The 19731-nt window shown below is 36.5% G+C and overlaps 4 protein-coding genes across 31 annotated transcripts in view; 1 reads left to right on the forward strand and 3 right to left on the reverse strand.

Annotated features, from left to right (window-relative positions):
• Positions 1-19731, forward strand: part of LOC127681600 (oocyte zinc finger protein XlCOF6-like) — a 1434619-nt gene that overhangs the window by 954002 nt on the left and 460886 nt on the right. The window lies entirely within an intron of this gene.
• LOC127681615 (oocyte zinc finger protein XlCOF6-like) overlaps positions 1-19731 on the reverse strand; it is a 988257-nt gene that overhangs the window by 895464 nt on the left and 73062 nt on the right. The gene's annotated exons all lie outside the window — the stretch shown is intronic.
• LOC127681617 (oocyte zinc finger protein XlCOF6-like) overlaps positions 1-19731 on the reverse strand; it is a 1149846-nt gene that overhangs the window by 802609 nt on the left and 327506 nt on the right. The window lies entirely within an intron of this gene.
• Positions 871-18785, reverse strand: LOC127679738 (zinc finger protein ZFP2-like). The gene is given in 5 exon segments (XM_052175385.1): positions 871-1211; positions 1214-2686; positions 4876-5002; positions 12312-12354; positions 18505-18785. Coding segments are annotated over 5 exon segments (2265 nt in total).

The raw sequence follows: 19731 nt of genomic DNA on the forward strand, positions 1-19731 counted from the left end.
TAGCAGATGCAGAGGTAAGGAATAATCTATATAGGTAACAAATTGGTTCTCAATAGCTTTCTCCACTGTCTGTAAAGCAAAAAGTCCTTCTGAAGTTAATACCCTAGGGGATGTCGGATCAGCATCTCCTTTAAGAATATCAAATAAAGGTTGTAATTCTCCTGTTGTAAGTTTTAAATACGGCCGAAGCCAATTAATGTCACCCAATAACTTCTGAAAATCATTTAAAGTTTTCAAATTGTCCCTGCGGATAATTATCTTCTGGGAAAAAATTGACTGGTCCATAAGTTTAAAACCCAGATAATTATATGGCTCCTGGATCTGAACTTTCTCTGGGGCTATCTGCAGCCCTTTAGCGACCAGGGCTTGCTGCAAATCTCTAAAACATAAAAGCAAGGTCTGAGGATTTTTTCCTGCAATTAGAAAATCTTCTGTGAAATGGATAAAGTAAATATCTGGCCATTTCTGTCTCACAGGTTGAATGGCCTGTGCTACGAATTTCTGGCACAAGGCCGGGCTGTTTGCCATACCCTGGGGAAGCACTGTCCATTCAAACCTTTTCATAGGCTCTGTAAAGTTAATAGAAGGAACACTGAACGCGAACCTTTTGCAGTCTTCAGGGTGCAAAGGAATGGTAAAGAAACAATCTTTTAAATCTATGACTATTTTATGAAACCCTTTTGGAATAGCCACGGGGGATGGAAGACCCGCTTGTAAGGTTCCCATGGGCAACATTGTTTCATTTACCTTTCTTAAATCCTGTAACAATCGTTTGTCACATTTGGTGCATTTGGAAGGTTTCATTCCTGAATGAATTCTCAGATGAGTAATAAGATGAGAAAGTTGGGCAAAGCATTTGTCACATTAATTTCATTTATAAGGTTTTTCACCTGTATGAATTTTCTGATGAATTCTCAGACTAACTTTGTGTGTAAAATGTTTGTCACATTCAGTACATTTGTAAGGTTTCTCTCCTGTATGAATTCTCTGATGAACTCTCAGACTGCTTTTGCCAGTAAAGCATTTGTCACATTCAGTACATTTGTAAGGTTTCTCTCCTGTATGAATTCTCTGATGAATTCTCAGATTGCTTTGGTTAATAAAGCACTTGTCACATTCAGTACATTTGTTAGGTTTCTCTCCTGTATGAATTCTCTGATGAATACCAAGATAAGATTTTTGGGCAAAGCATTTGTGACATTCACTGCATTGTAAGGTTTCTCTCCAGTATGAATTTTCTGATGAATTATCAGATTAAATTTCTTTGTAAAGTGTTTGTCACATGCAGTACATTTGTAAGATTTCTCTCCTGTATGAATTCTCTGATGAATTCTCAGATAGCTTTTTTCAGTAAAGCATTTATCACATTCACTACATTTATAAGGTTTCTCTCTTTTATGAATTCTCTGATGACTACTCAGAGTACCCTTCTGGGTAAAGCATTTGTCACATTCACTGCATTTGTAAGGTTTCTCTCCTGTATGAATTCTCTGATGAATAATAAGATGGGAAAGTTGGACAAAGCATTTGTCACATTCATGGCATTTGTATGATTCCTCTCCTTTATGAGTTCTCTGATGAATCCTCAGACTAACTTTGTCAGTACAGTGTTTGCCACATTCAGTACATTTGTAAGGTTTCTCTCCTGTATGAATTCTCTGATGAACTCTCAGATAGCTTTTTTCAGTAAAGCATTTGTCACATTCACTACATTTATAAGGTTTCTCTCTTTTATGAATTCTCTGATGCCTTCTCAGAGTACCCTTCTGGGTAAAGCATTTGTCACATTCACTGCATTTGTTAGGTTTCTCTCCTGTATGAATTCTCTGATGAATAATAAGATGGGAAAGTTGGACAAAGCATTTGTCACATTCATGGCATTTGTATGATTCCTCTCCTTTATGAATTCTCTGATGAATCCTCAGACTAACTTTGTGAGTATAGTGTTTGCCACATTCAGTACATTTGTAAGGTTTCTCTCCTGTATGAATTCTCTGATGACTTCTCAAATCACATTTGTCAGTAAAGCATTTGTCACATTTACTACATTTGTAAGATTTATCTCCTCTATGAATGCTCTGATGCATCCTGAGATTGAATTTGCATGTAAAACATTTGTCACATTCACTGCATTGATAAAGCTTCTCTATTTTATGAATTATTTGATGTGATTGTTGGGTAAAGCATTTCTCACTTTCACTAAATTCGTAATGATTCTTTCCTGGATAAATTGTCTGCTGACTTTGTAGATTGTCTCTCTGGGTAAAGCATTTTTGAAATTCACTACATTTGTAAGGGTTCACTCCACTATTGATTTGTTTCAGACTGAGTTTATGTTTAGATATGAAAACCTTATCGATTTCAGTATTTCTATTGTGCCTTTTTTTCTCTATGTGGATTCCCTGACTAACACTAACAATAGAAGACAAGTTTGAACAGTTTACACAGTCTTCATTTTTGTCAATTTTTTTAGTGGTCCCAGTTTGATAACTTTGTAGGTTTGAGGATTGAAGAGATGTATCGCTGTGGTTAGTTTCAAAAGGTGCAGTTTTGGTGGATTTGTGAATAATATTGCAAAGCTTATTATATTTAGACGAAATCTTTTGGATATTCACATGCTCCTGGACGAAGTGCTGTGTGTCTTGATCCAAGAAGTCTTCGTATTTCCCACATATGGAATGATTTCCTGAAAAAAGATAAATTTTGGATGACAGGGATTATTTAAATAAGTAGTAAGTGATTCAACAATCAGTGTTCACTGAAGTATTATGTAAACTATTCATTCTCATGGATTCCTGCCCTCAAGAGTGTTTTTTCATTATCAGTTTTTTAAATGTTACAAGGTGTCATAGTCAGGGCTTCACTGCCATGAACAGAAACGATGACCAAGGCAATAAAGACAAAATTTTAGTGGGACTCACTTACAGGTTCAGTCCATTATCATCAAGGTGAAAACATAGCAGCCTCTAGTTAGGAAGCAACAGCAGCAAAAAACCAAGTGAGTACACCACCCAAGACACACTTGGGAAAGAAAAGAAAAATGTCACAGTGTTGAAGGAGGGAAAGACCTTGGTGGGAGAGTGGAGGGAGGAGAAGGGGGAAATGTAATCATGTATTGGGGCAGGGGACAGGTCTGAATCCCTCAGGACCTATAGAATAAATGGAAATGGGAAACTTTAGGAGATAGGAGGTAGAGGGCCCTATAGCATGTACCAGAGACTTAGGAAGTGACAGACTACCAGGAATCAAATGGAGGGCTCTTGGATGAAGTGCTCTACAGTGGGAAGGGGAAACTTTAAGAGTCCACCTCAAGTGGTGGGAAAGGCATCACATTGAGGGTTGGGGTTACCATGTCATAGGCAAAAGGTCTGACCAAGAATTGTTCAAGCCTGAGGGAACTACAGGGAAAAAATGAAGAAGAGCATGGAAGAAAGTAGGTCCAGTGACAGGTCCAAAATGGGATCCAGCACGAGGGGAAGCCCAGCACCCTGACATTGTTACTGATGCTGTGGTGTACTTATATAGTGGAGCCTGTCATGGCTGCCCTCTGAGAAGTCCAAAAGGCAGCTGAAGGAGTCAGATGCAAATACTAGAACCCAACAAGTGGATGGAAGCCAGGAACTCCTGTGGTGAATTGGGGAAAAGCTGGAGGAAGCAGAAGACGAGGGTGGCCCCAAGAAAACGGATGCAGTCTCAACTGAACTGGACCACTGAGATTGCTGCTTCTCATGCCAATGTCCTCTTATATTCTTAACAAATATTTGTAAAAGAAAAATTCCTGCTTTAGTAGTAAAAACCCTGGTGAGAAAGCTCTGCTCCAATAATTACCTCTGCACTCACATTCAATGATCCACAAAACAAGAACTAAATAATAGCAAAACCAAATCCCCCAAATTCCAAATAATGGGGTGAATTGGGAAGATGATAAATGAATATGTGTGGTGAATGTGACAGAATGTATTTCATACGTGCATCAACTTCTCAAAAAGTAAAAACTCTCAAACCTGTCTGCGTGTCATTAATATGTAGATATTAATGATCTTTTTTGGTATGGAATATAGCTAAGTCAATGTGTCAGAACAGTAATGACAGTTAAAAAGCAATTCTTCTCTACTCTCTCTTAGCTTTGGACAATCAATGTTAAGCTTTTTACATGTGTGTGACATTTATAAATGGCTTGTATAAATGAAAACATACATTTTCCTATTGTTCCACTTTTGCTTATTTAGTATGTTTCATGGTTCAGTCCATTGTCTTTGAGATGTCATGAAGCTTAACCTACAAGGATCTGTGCTTCTTTGAATGGAATTCATGTAGTTCTCATGTGTGTATTGTTTGATCTGCCTTTGCCTTTCTTTAGATGTGTACACTCTACTATCTTTATGAAACTATGTGTCTGTAGAAAGGGGTTGCTTACTCTGTACATCTTTCTCTTTCTATCCCACAGGAAGTACTACATTTTGTGGATTGTAGAGTTTTGTATAATTGTACACAAGTGTTTGGATAATAAAACCAATGTTAAGGCTTAAAAAACATAAATAAGTAAAGGGTTAAATATAAGAGTAAAATTAATTGCTGCAAATATTATCTGTATAGAAATATAATTCCTTGTTCTGAACATTTAATTTTTTTTCAATTTCGAATTTTTTAATTAAATCTATATAAGAGGTATGTAAAGACTTCAGAGAACATAGCACTGGATACTCTTCCAATGAAAGCAGAGAAGTGTAAAGGAAATACCATGGAAAATGTTGTGATTCTAACCAGAACTTCCCTTATTCTAGTGGTCTCTTGACATTTCAGCAAGTTTAAATGAACAGAATGTAAGAAAATTCAAATAATGATTCAGAAAATCAACAAGAAGTACATTCATACCCACAAATAATAGATTGTTGTAATTCTCCAGCATCACATCCATGTACAGTGACCGCTGACCAAAACTGAGACATTCCCATTCCTCCAGTGAGAAGTCCAGAGCCACATCCTTGAAGGATAACAGACCCTGCAATGGAAAACTCCTTATTTGAGACTGGAAAAATATTGCTTTCCTATGTTAAGAAACAGCCCAAAAGAACAGGAGATACTTTCTGATACAGATGAGGAAAGCAAAATACTGAATGACAAATGTTTTCTAAAAGTTGCCTAAAGATGTGTTTGAAGTTGTGAACTGCTGCTCTTCAATAGTCAATCTATACAATAACTTACTACACATCTCTCATTTATTAAGACTCTCAACTTCATGAATTTTGTGTGGTTTTCTGAGACCTTAGCAGCAAATGAAAGTTTTGCAACCAGTACTACAGTCAAATATTTTTTTGTGTGTGTACAGTTGGGATTGTATAATATCTTTTAATATCGCCTATTAGGAAATTTGTTTTCCAGAAACACCATGGCACTACACAATGGATTTTTGACCAGTTATTTAAAAGTAAATGAACTCTATCTAACATTCCTGGCAGGAATTATACACAATGCATAATTTCATACAAATGTAACCAACATATGTTTTCCAAATATATGATGTTTACTCTAATAAAATATACTTCCAGAAAATAGTCATATCCTTCCTTGTATCTCTATCTCTCTGAGAATGCATCGCATAATCATCTTAAAGCAGCAAAAACAGAACATACCCATACATTTGATATATTTATTCAGTAATGTACCTTATTGAAGTATGCATTAATATTAAACAGAATACCAGTGTTACATCACAGATGGTCAAGTTATGATGAGGAAAATATGCTTCCAATTCTATAGTGTCCTCCTTGCTCAAATATGGACACTATTTCAATCCTTTGTGAAGCTGGTTCTTAGAAAAGGGGGGGGGCAGCGGTAGTGGGTCTTGGATAGGGGAACACTGGCAAGACCTACACACCACACCGGGATGGGGATGGCGGGTACTTAAATATCTGTAAAGCAAAAGACTGCCTGGCTAATGCAGGAACATCCTTGCTCAGAAGGTAGTGCAGTTCCTCCATGGACCTCCTGGGGTCCCTTGTACCTGTGGAGGAGGCTTGGCTGAGAGGAAGTTTTGTCCTTTCTTAGTGCCTGGAAATGCTGATGCCTGCTCCATGCTTCTAAGTGGCGGGTCTTCATAAGAAAAGAAAGTTCATACTTTTAATCATTTTTTATAGAAAGGTAGGAAGAGAAAAAGAGAAAAGTTAAGAAAGAAAGAGAAGATAGAGAGATGAGGCATGACCAAATGGAATGAGAAGAATGGGGGGGGGGACAGACAGAGAGGGGCAAAAGAGGGCAAAGAGAAATAAGAGGCCAGAGAGAGGCAAGAGAGCAAGGAGGGTCAAGAAGCCTTCACTTATAGTAGGCTGGGTTACCTGGCAATAGCCAGGTAACTGAGGAGCTGGGAAAGCCTGGCTGTAGCCAGGAGACTGTAGGAGTGAAGTCCAGCCAGAATGCTAGGGGACTGGGACGTGGTCATAACGTGACTGATGGCCACAGGATTATGGAGTTGAGGAGTCAGCAGTCTGGGAGCATAGTTCATGGGTTCCATCCCTTGTAGAATGCTCTACTTGGTCTCTGGAGTGGACTTGCTCAACCAGGCTACAAACTGCCTCGCACCATGCTCTCACACATGACTATAGTGTAACATATCTATTTGACATTTTGAGACAGGTTAAAGACTCCAAACTTTCTACCAATAATAGGAAGAATATTAAATAGAGATCTAATCTGTGGAATAAATGTCAGAGATTTTTTCCTTAAACAGAAAATGGTTAGAAAGTCAGGACATACATTAAATATTCCAACCGACACATAGAATCAAATACTTAGGGAAATCATATTATGAAAGTGTATTCACAACCAAGAATTTGAAAAACTGGGGCTGGAGAGATGGCTCAGCAGTTAAAAGCTCTGATTGCTTTTCTGGAGGTCCTGAGTTCAATTCCCAGCCAATCACCTAGTGGCTCAAAACCATCTTTATTGGAGATCCTATGCCCTTTTCTGGGGTGTCTGAAGACAGGCACAGTGAACTCACATACATGAAAAAAATCTTTTTTTAAAAAGTATTAGAAAAAACAATTTTACAGAGCATTAAGTTATTTAGTTATATAAAAACTGGCAAAATAAATACACATAAAAAAACTTCATACGTCCCATATGGCCTTTCACAACAGAATACGAAGATACATATGGGTAATAAATGGCATATGTCAAAATGCATTTCAACGAGTAGAATCATGTAGTTTGATCAAATCTTGTTTTAAATTGAGGGAGAACCATGCTAATACATCATAAATATGGAATTTACTTTACTCTGCATGGGATTGACTTAATTGAACATTTCAATCTTGTAATAAATCCTATTTTACTTACTTATCCACTGTACTTACATATAACAGCAAATAAATCTTAAAAAATTATTGAAAAGAAAATTAAAAACATCAACACAATCCCTCAATTTTTACCTATGTAACACTTAATTTCAGTGAAGAGGAAACCAAGTAGATAAATTTTAGTGGGAAACAATTAATAAAGAGTACCACCCCAACAAACCTTTGTACCATGTCCCAGTGGGTCCAACTCAGGCAGATTCTCACTGTTCCTACTTCGCCAATCTCTTTCAGCTAGCTCTTACCACATCCCAGCTATGTTTCCTCTCTGCCATTGACTCTGTAAATGGAAGGAGTCCCATTCTCCCTCCTTACACCAATATACCTGGTAAAGCATAATTCTTAATCTTAAATAGTTAGTCAAATATCTTTATGTATATAAAACTCCCAATTACATAATGACAATTTACACTGATAAAGTCTTCTCCTGATATTTCTCACCTCTCCAAAACACCAAGAATACATCTGAAGCCATTCAGATATCTGTGCCTCCTTCTCTGCTCTGCTCTTCTGGTCCATGAAGACAGACTCTCTTTCTCTCTCTCTCTCTCTCTCTCTCTCTCTCTCCCCCACTCCTCACTTCCCTTAGCTCCTCCTCCTCTCTCCCATCCCATAACTGGCCTCTCATAGGCTCAATGTGAATGGATAGCAAATATCTTGCAGCAATGAACCATTCTTTCTTCTAAATAATAGGGAACAAAATTTAAAAAAAATATCCAAGATAATACGTCCAAGAAATAAGCTAGAGTAACCATCCTAATATTGAATAAAATTGACTTCCAACAACAACAACAAAGATATAAAAGACAAGGAAGGTCAACACTTAATACTCACCAAAGGGAAAAAAACCTACCAAGATGAACTCTGAATTCTGAACATCTATGTCCCAAATGCAACAGCAACCTCATTTGTAAATGAAACTTCATTAAATCTCAAAGCAGGAACTGAACCTGGCACAATAATAGTAGGAGACTTTGACACCCTACTCTGGTCAATAGACAGATCTTGGAAACACAAACTAAACAGAGACATAGTGAAACTAACAGAAGTTATGAAACAAATGTATTTAACAGATATCTATAGATCATTTCACCATAAAACAATACACACACACACACACACACACACTCAAACATACCTTCTTCTTAGAACCTCTTGGTAAATTCTCCATAATTGACCAAATAATTAGACATAAAACAAGTGTCAACTGATACAGGAAGGTTGTAATAGTTTCATGCATCCTATCACATCCCCATGGAATAAGAATTTCCATCAATAACCACAAAAACAACTGAAAGGGCACATATGCATGGAACCTAAACAACTCTCTATCCAATAATAACTGGATCAGGGAAGAAATACTGAATGAAATTAAAGACTTTTTAGAATTTAACAAAAACTAAGGAACACCACACCCAAACATATTGGGCACAATGACAGCAATGCTAGGAGGAAAATTCGTAACTCTGTGTGCAATCATAAAGAAGTTGGAGAGATCATGCACTATCAGCTTAACAGCATATCTGAAAGTTCTAAAACAAAAAGAAGCAAAAACACCCAAGATGAATAGAAGGCAGGAAACAAACAAGCTCATTGTCTTTCAAACAAGCTCAGACAATAAGTCAACCAATTAGAAACAAAGAAAACTATACAACAATCCACAAAAACAGGACCTGGTTCTTTGAGAAAAATATCAAGATGGATAAAGTCTTAGCCAGACTAATCAGAGGGCACAGAGAAAGTATAGAAATATCATTACATCCTAGAGAAAAAGCCTATATTCAACAAAACAAGAAAATTTAGATGAACTAGGTGATTTTCTAGACAGATACCAGGTACCAAAACTTAATCAGGATCAGATCAATCATCTAAACAGCCCCATAAGGACAAAAGAAATAGAAGCAGTCAGTAAAAGTCTCCCACCCAATAAATAAATAAATAAATAAATAAATAAATAAATAAAATTTAAAAAATTAAAAAAAGCCTAGTCTTCCTAGATGGGCTTAATGGAGAATTCTATCAGACATTCAACAAAAGAAATACCAGTACTTTTCAATTTTTCCACAAAAATAATCAGAAGGAACAGTACCTAATTTCTTCTATGAAGCCACAGTTATGTTAATAACTAAACAGCGCAAAGACACAACAAAGAAAGAGAACTTCAGTTAAATTTCAATAGATGTTTAAAAAGCTTTTTAGAAAATACATCATGGGTACTTGTTATAAATCTGGGAAAGATTAGGAATTCAGTGCCCATAATGAAATGTTGTGGGAAATATTTAAAAGGGAAAGCCCTGGAAATTGTCTGCAGAGGTGCCATGTCCCCATGGACTCTTTGGAGTGGTCTTGTCCACTCTCACCAGCTCTCCTTCCCCACTAGCCACAGTCTTGCTCTGGTATTGACACTGCTGCTTACTTTATAACACTTATGTCCCAGCTGGTTCCCACACTGCATGATCTTAGCGTCCCATAAGCTCGCCCACTGTCTTCCCAGCCCTGACTTGATGTAGAAACATGACTCTTAATGCTTAATTAGCTACCTAATTAGATTTATGTATATTATAACCACAATTACAAGATGCAAATTGACAATGATAAAAGTCTTATCTCAATATTTTGAACCTTATGAAACACACAGGAAAAAAGGCACAAGCCATGATTCATCTCCTCCACCTGAGACACTCACAGTACAAGCCTGCACGCCCTTCCTCTGCAGCTCCTCTCTCTGCCCCCTTTTACCTTGTCCAATCACAGACCCTCTCTGCACTGACTTAATGTTACAGGAAAATTCACAATACATACACGAAATATGTAATATTATATATACATATATAAGGGACCCTAAAATTCCACAAGAGAATTCATAGTACTGGTAAGCAACTTCAACAAAGTGGGTAGATATAAAAATAACTCAAATAAATCAGTAGCCTTCCTATATTCAAAGAATAAAAGGGCTGAGAATGAAATTGGGGAAACACCCTACACAATATTCATAGGTAATATAAAATATTTTATGTGACTCTAACCAATCAAGTGAAAGATCTATTTGACAAGAACTTGAAGTCCCTGAAAAAAGGAATTTGAAAAAGAACTCAGAAGATGGAAAGATCTCCCATATTCATGAATCAGCAGGATTAACAGAGGAAAAATGGTAATCTTACCAAAAGCAATGTATAAAATCAATGCAATACCAATCAAAATTACAATGCAATATTTCAGAGGGATAAAGCAATTCCCAAATTGTTCTGGAATAGCAAAAAAACCAGGAGAGCAAAAACTATTCTCAGTGATATGAGAATTTCAGTCGGAATCACCATCCCTTACCTCCAGTTCTACTACAAAGCAATAGAGATAAAAAACATGTTGTATTGGTACAAAGAGAGGCAGGGAAAACAATGCAGTAGAATTGAAGACCCAGAAATAAACTCACACACGAAAAGACAAGGGAAATGATCATTTCTTTATTAAGAACTTGTTATAGACCACCACATTGGGCAGTATCTCTCTTGAGACAAACATATTTCAGGATCATTGTGTCACATAAAATGCCAAATATATATATACACACACATACACACACACACACACACACACACACACACACACACACACATATATATATATATATATATACACACATACAGTTCACAGAACTCAAAAGTTCAACAAACTCAAGGGCCCAAGTGAGGACTCCTCAGTCCCATGTGGGACTGAGAATAAAGAAATCAGAAGTGGAGAATGAGAGACCAGGTGGGGGGAGTGGATAGGGGAGGGGGAGAGGGGAAGACAGGAACCTGATCTGGTAATGGGTGATGGAAAAGGATTGAAATGCTGAGGACCAGCAGAAAGAAGGGAAACAGGTGGGGCTAGAAAGAAGGCTTAATGGGTAAGCACTGACTGGTCTTCCAAAGTTCTGTGTTCAAATCCCAGCAACCACATGGTGGCTCACAACCACCCATGACAAGATATGACACCCTCTTTCTGGTGTATATGAAGACAGCTAGTATGTACTCACATATATTGCTGGGTCTGAGTTCAGTCAGAGAAGATGCACCTAACCAATAAGAGATTAGCAACCCCAGGGAATTTAGAGGTTAGTTTGAGAGTGGGGGGGGGGGAGGCGAAGATAGGGAAATCCTTGAGGAGACAGAGTGGTGGGGAAGAGATATGGCATATGGAAAGGTCAGTAGGTAGACCAGGGAGGGGGTAAAATCTGGAGTGTAAAAGCATAAAAGCATAAAAACATAAAAACATAATAAATAAATAAATAAATAAATAAATAAATAAATAAATAAATAATAAAAAAAGAAAAAGACAAATAAAAGTTGTAAAATTACAAAAAAAAAAAAACCCAAACCTGCAATCTGCATGTTCTCAAAACACATAAGTGTTGTTGCAAAAGAAAGACACGTTTTCCTGCCATCACCTGTGTCTCTAGGGAGCTAATATATTTACTGTTAGAAATCAAGATAGTGAGGCTCTTATAATTTCATCCTTCTACAAATTGTTCTCTTACATGTATTACTCAGTGACATTAGTGTCCACATATTTCAATATCCACAATCACAAGGTTTTGTCGGAATCCCTACCATATCTGAAATGCAATTTATGGGACACATGAGACTTTCCTTCCACAATAATATAAAAATACACAATTCCATTCAATGTACAAATTGGCCATTGATAATAGTTTTAAAGAATCATTTACAATGGATTTTCTTTGAGACCTGCAGGTCTTCATTTCATGAAAATTCTATGTCCTCACAGTAGAAAATCCAGTGAAAATAAAATGGTGTCATATATGTAAAAGGCCTAAATATTAAATTATCATATTCCAGAAGAAAATGACAATCATAGAAAAGAAGCTCTTTATATAATATTACCACATATAGATACTAAAACTTGGAATGGTTTGAATGATAAAGAGATTTCTAAAACAAATGTAGCCAGCACACTGACCTGTGGAGTGTTTACCAGAGAAGCACTCTTTCTTTTTGTTGTTCTTCACTCACTTTCAAATATTGGAACTCTTCTCAAAATTTCACAACAGGGTTTGAAAAACAACAGAAAAACAGATGAAATTAATACAATTCCATTATAGACAATGCTAAACCACATAAAAATACATTAAAAGTAACATTATACCGGGAATTTTGTCAACATTTCTATAGAAATGAGAGAATGGAGCAACATATTTAGTGTGGAAAAGAATATAGTATAATCTGAGCCTCTTTCTAACATCAGCTGCAACCAGCCAAAAACAGAGAACACATGCATACCTGCTGTAAAACACTATTACTCAGAGTTATTTCTGAGAACTTCTCTTCGTGGGTCTAGACTCAAGGACAAATGGCTACTGGCTACCATGACTGATGCCTAGAATTGAATGGCATTTCTTTAGCCATCACACTAGAACACGATATCTGACCCTTTGAGGAGATTCCACTTCATTCTACAAGATAGATAAAGTATATCGATTTTCCATGTGTGTCTGTTGTCTTGGAATGCAAAGATGCTATCTGGCAAATATCATGGCTTTTACAAAAGAATATGCTGTCATCAGATTTAGTTATATTCCTTTTCATCATCATCTAAAAAGGCTTTCAATTGCTCATGAGATTAAACCTATATTTCCAAATTACATCCAATTCTATGGGACCGTGTTCTCTAACTCCCATGCACACATTTGTATGCATTCATCTTGATCCCTAGACATCTACATGAAAGCATTAATATATGGAATATTGTAATTAAAGCTAGAATTGTCTTTATATAAAATTCAGTTCTGCTAAAACTGTAAGGCATGTGATCTCTTCTTATCTAGTGGTGTGGTAAATTTTTATTACAGTTCCAAGAATTCACTAGTTGATGCATCTATATGAATCTGAACCTCATGCAGATTAATAAGGAGTGGTATTAAACATAGTAAAAGCAATATACAGCAAACCGGTAGCCAGCATCAAACTAAATGGAGAGAAACTTGAAGCAATCCCACTAAAATCAGGGACTAGACAGGGCTGCCCCCTTTCTCCTTATCTTTTCAATATTGTACTTGAGGTACTAGTTCAGGCAATTCGACAACATAAGGTCAAAGGGATACAAATTGGAAAGGAAGAAGTCAAACTATCATTGTTTGCAGATGACATGATAGTCTACCTAAGTGACACAAACAACTCCACTAGAGAACTCCTACAGCTGATAAACAACTTCAGCAAAGTGGCAGGTTATAAAATCAACTCAAGCAAATCAGTGGCCTTCCTATAATCAAAGGATACGCAGGCTGAGAAAGAAATTAGGGAAATGACCCCCTTCACAATAGCCACAAACAGTATAAAGTATCTTGGGGTGACTCTTACCAAACATGTGAAAGATCTGTATGACAAGAACTTCAATACTCTGAAGAAGGAAATGGAAGAAGACCTCAAAAAATGGGAAAACCTCCCATGCTCATGGATTGGTAGAATCAATATAGTAAAAATGGCCATTTTGCCAAAAGCCATATACAGATTCAATGCAATACCCATCAAAATCCCAACTCAATTCTTCACAGAGTTAGAAAGAGCAATTATCAAATTCATCTGGAATAACAAAAAACCCAGGATAGCTAAAACTATTCTCAGCAACAAAAGAAAGTCTGGGGGAATCAGTATCCCTGACCTCAAGCAATACTACAGAGCAATAGTGTTAAAAACTGCATGGTATTAGTACAGTGACAGGCAGGAGGATCAATGAATGGAACAGGATTGAAGATCCAGAAATGAACCCACACACCTATGGCCACTTGATCCTCGACAAAGAGGCTGAAAACATCCAATGAATAAAAGATAGCCTTTTCAACAAATGGTGCTGGTTCAACTGGAGGTCAGCATGCAGAAGAATGCAAATTGATCCATCCTTGTCTCCTTGTACTAAGCTCAACTCCAAATGGATCAAGGATCCCCAGATAAAGCCAGCAACTCTGAAGCTAATAGAAAAGAAACTGGGGAAGACCCTTGAGGACATCAGTACAGGGAGAAAGTTTCTGAACAGAACACCAATAGCGAATGCTCTAAGATCCAGAATTGACAAATGGGACCTCATAAAATTACAAAGTTTCTGTAAGGCAAAGGACACCATCAAGAGGACAAATCGGCAACTAACAAATTGGGAAAAGATCTTCACCAAATCCTACATCAGATAGAGGGCTAATATCCAATATATGTAAAGAACTCAAGAAGTTAGACTCCAGAAAACCAAACAACCCTATTAAAAAATGGGGTACAGAGTTAAACAAAGAATTCTCACCTGAAGAACTTCGGATGGCGGAGAAGCATCTTAAAAAATGCTCACCTTCATTAGTCATTAGGGAAATGCAAATCAAAACAACCCTGAGATTTCACCTTACACCAGTCAGAATGGCTAAGATTAAAAATTCAGGAGACAGCAGGTGTTGGAGAGGGTGTGGAGAAAGAGGAACACTCCTCCATTGCTGGTGGGGTTCCAAATTGGTACAACCACTCTGGAAATCAGTCTGGCAGTTCCCCCGAAAACTGGGCACCTCACATCCAGAAGATCCTACTATACCACTCCTGGGCATATACCCAGAGGATTCCCCACCATGTAATAAGGATACATGCTCTATGTTCATAGCAGCCCTATTTATAATTGCCAAGAACCCAGGTATCCCTCAACAGAAGAGTGGATGCAAAACAATGTGGTATATCTACACAATGGAGTACTATTCAGCCATTAGAAACAATGAATTCATGAAATTCTTAAGCAAATGGATTGAGCTAGAGAACATCATACTAAGTGAGGTAACCCAGACTCAAAAGGTAAATCATGGTATGCACTCACTAATAAGTGGATATTAATCTAGAAAACTGGAATACCCAAAACATAATCCACACATCAAATGAGGTACAAGAAGAAAGAAGGAGTGGCCCCTTGTTCTGGAAAGACTCAGAGAAGCAGTATTCGGCAAAACTAGAACGGGGAAGTGGGAAGGGGTGGGTGGGAGGAAGGGGGAGAGAAGGGGGCTTGCGGGACTTTCGGGGAGTGGGGGGCTAGAAAAGGGGAAATCATTTGAAATGTAAATAAAAAATATATCGTATAAAAGAAAAACAAAAAACAAAAAACAAAAAAACAAAACAAAACAAAAAAAAAAGGCAAGTACCTTTATAGGGAATGCCAGATTCTTCTCGGTTGCACTGATATCATCCTAGGAACAATTAAAGAAATCAGTGAATCTGAAAAAAAAAAAAAATTAGGAGTGGTATATCATTTCCCAGGCCCATAAGAAAAATTTGTTTTATTATGGTTGGTCTTTGATATCCTTGTAAAAATGTCAATTAACCATAAAGAAGTCACAATTCAAAGGTTGAGAACATGGGCAATGTTAAAACAAAATTAAGGAGGAGGCATGGTAGAAACTCACTGATAGATGCCCAGGATAATATATGTATACACAGGGATAAAATGAACCATTTCAGGGTATGCTCTTGGAATGATTCACTCTTTATATCAAATCTGCTAAAATACTACCACTGTTGAAATATCTTTCTTAACATGCGTAATTCTGCATCTTGGCATTGTTCCAGGCTGTTCTCAGGTTCCCAATCAGTAATAAATATGAATACACTGAGACTATTTGAGCCTTGCTGTTATGGATTTAATCTCTGGACATCACTTTTGTAGGTTCCCATGAAAGAAAGAATGTGTGATAAGGGTCTCCCCTTTCATACATACCACAACATATGCATACACATATATGTAAACATAAATATGTATGTTTCGGTATGAATAAAAACATAAGAATTATTTCTGTACATCAAGATACTATTACTAAAGTATGTAATTATTTCTGTACATAAAGATACTATTACTAAAGCAAGTTGGCATGACCATGGAATCAAAAATATTCACTTCTCTAACGTATTTCTTTGACCTTATAGTTCTTGCATTTGAAATAATTCTGTTGGCATTTTACCGGGATATGAATGTTCTCTTTCAAAGTCCCTGAATCAGAAGTTTAGATCAATACAGGGGAAAAAGCAGATGAGTGAGTACCATGGAAAATCATATAAAATAAATGACAAATAATTAGGAAAATATTGATTTCCTAGGAACAATAAAAAAGTAAAAAAAGGCCAGGGGATAATCAAATATGGAAACCCAGGCCCTCAATATTCCTTCTATCACTGTCTGAGGACTAAACAGATGCAGTACTGAATGCACAAATTCCTTCAGAAAATCCAACTGTAAACTTTCACAGAAAATAGAACAGATTAGAGAAAGAAGGGAATGCGATACAGTCATCACACACAGTTGACTTTACCTGGATCCAAAAGCAAATGGCCATAAAAATATGCACACAGAAAATAATAACAGTACAGGTGCACCAGAGAAAGTTGAAAAGTTTCTTTCTAATAAATATAGAAAGTAAACACAGCTTAATTTCTTGCCAGAAATTCAAAACTATTTAAACAAGAACAAACAACTCAAGGTACAAACTACGTACAATGAGTGAAAGAAGGCTCACAGCCATGTCAATATATCTATGAAAGGCCTAAGGCAAAGTACCACAGTGGATCACTATGAAAGATCTGAAGAATGTGAAACAGAAGGAACATCACTGAGTCTAATGAAGATAATACCCAACATCCTAAACCTATCACTACACAAATTAAAGACCGCTCTCGTCATTCTACTCTACTTAGAAGAGAGACAATGATGTGCAAAGCCTCCACACTAACTTATCACAGTGCAGCAGTGTTAACAGAGAGCATGTAAAATTTAAAGTATTTTCAATGTTCAAGTAAGTATATGAGGAAGCCAAGTATTCTTACATTACAAGAAAAATAATTCTTCAACTCAAGAGCTATAAATACCCCAAGAATAATCAAATCTGATAATACACTTAAGAATGTATTGAAAGAGAACTCAGTGTCTAAAAGAATTTTGGATATGCAGGTTTAGCACACAAACTGCTAAAAAAGGGCTCTGTAGACTTATGGGTGTAAAGAGTCATTAATGGCTCTCCCTAGATTCTGCCCTTGTGCTGTTATACAAACCTGTCTGACAATGTATGTCTACCGTGTAGTAGTGACAAGTAGGAAACAAACTTTACTGGTTTGAACAGAGGTCAGCCTACAAAGGAAATACAGACATGGCAATGGAAACTGGTTAAAAGTCAATGTAAATTATCATAGGACCAAAAGTGAATTTTTAACTGACATAGTGCTATATGTAGATAGACTGGAAATGCATTTAAAATGTTGGTGATTTCAGCCTACATCAGACAAACATGGTTTGTAAAGGGAAACTGCCAACTGAGAGATAGCTAAGTAAAAAACCACCAATGGGGGAAAAGGCAATGCTCTGAAAGAAAGAGGAAATTGAATTATGAAAACACACACTGACATGTATGAAGGAACATGAAATTATGAATATATGAGAGTGTGTGAATACCCATCTCAGAACATACATAAAAAGCAAGGATATATTGAGAACATAAATAACAAGGAATGGGACAAAGAATGAACAGATGGGAACTGTGAAAGCACTCTGGGGTGCTTCATGTGCAAAGGCCACTCACCTGAAATTGCAAGCACTAGAGTGTTTCGGCAGCACAGATTAAAACAAATTTTAGGAGCTTTGTAATATCTGCAACAGCAAAGAAAACAGAAAATACAACTATTCTAGCAGCATGGTTCTCTCTAACAACTGTAGTATGCATGAAAAAAAATGAAGATAATCCCTAATTCATGTAATAGAAAATTAACTGACAACAGGAATTTCTATAAAACAGAAATTTGAGATGCATGGAAAAATGTAATGCTGTCAAAAATAAAAATATGTAAAAGTTGATGCCCTGTGCATCTGTAGACAGCATAAGTGGGCAATGAAAATGGGCATAGAAATATATGAATTTTCAGGGAACAATCAGGACATTTTCCAAAGTATGTCAGTTTATGATTCTTGCCTGTAACATATAGGCTGAGTATTGCTGTCATGTCTACCACCAACAGATCATAAATTCTTGCTCCAGTGACAGATACTATGCTTTAAATTAAATTAAATTAAATTTTAATTTAAATTAAAATGAAGCAAATACATAAAATAAATATGTATCCTGGAAGTATTTTGTCTATGTGTACAACAGAAAATGTACATTTTCAAGTTCATGGATACTGAACAAGCACTCATTCTAAAATGGGAAGAATAGCCCATCGCCGTACCTTCTCCCTCCATGAAGTCAGTATGTACACTAGGGCTTTGACTTTCAATCTTGGAACTGATATATTCCCAAATCCTCAGCTGATTTGCAATAGACACAATTCCACACTTTTGAGCCTCCCAGTCAAATATTACTATCAATTGGTTCTCATCACAATCTTTTTTACAGTTGATAAACTCAAATAACAATGTGTAGTATGCAGTCACTGGGACCATTGAGTAATAGAAGATCATAGCATTCCAGCCTCACATTCCTATGAACGTCTCTCAGAGACTATATTACTATACTCCCAGTTGTATATGCTATTGTCATATCTAAGTTCTGTAACAGTGTATATCTCTCTTCAGTTGTCTTATACTATTCCTTACCATCAAAAGAAGTGATATTATATTGGCATACAGTAGTACTTAATATTTATCCATAGAATATCCATAGAGCATGGAATATTTTCCAAGCTGAGAGAAAATAACTGGCAACTGTAATGTTAAATACAGAAAAGTAGCTACCAGTATTGACAGCGTAAAAGGTATATTTGAATGTGGTAACATATTAAGACATGTTTTTTTAGTCAAAAACTTACTTAGATAATAAGGTGATGAAAATATGCACAAAAGAATAATACATACATTCTTCATGAGGTCGTAGAAAATAAGACATTTCTTGTGAAGAATGAATGAATGAATACAAAAAACTAGGAAATCATTTGAAATGTAAATAAAAACTATATCTAATAAAAGCCAACAACAACAACAAAAAACAAACTTGGAAATATTCCTCATGTACAACAGAGTAAAGCTGTATCCCACACAAGGAATGGAGAACAGTATGAACCATATTTTACCACTCACAATGCAAGCAACCCTTCTAGATTACAAATTCTAAGGAAGACAATCTCACAAAGAACATTATTTCATTGACCAATCATCAAAGAAGTTCACAATAAAATCATTGGTAAAAGTCAGAATAGATGAAACAGATATCTACATACTGGAGGGGTACTATTTGTGAATATTGGTTTTCAGTTCAGGAAGAAGAAATTCTGTATAACTAAAGTGACCCAATATTATGTATGGATATTTAAACACATCCCAACTTTGGGTGTGGTTCAGCCCCAGGCACACAACTTTATTCACTATTGTTGGAATACAAGCATCCCCATAG

This window comes from Apodemus sylvaticus, chromosome 3, assembly GCF_947179515.1.
Source record: "Apodemus sylvaticus chromosome 3, mApoSyl1.1, whole genome shotgun sequence".
NCBI classification, from domain to species: Eukaryota; Metazoa; Chordata; class Mammalia; order Rodentia; family Muridae; genus Apodemus; species Apodemus sylvaticus.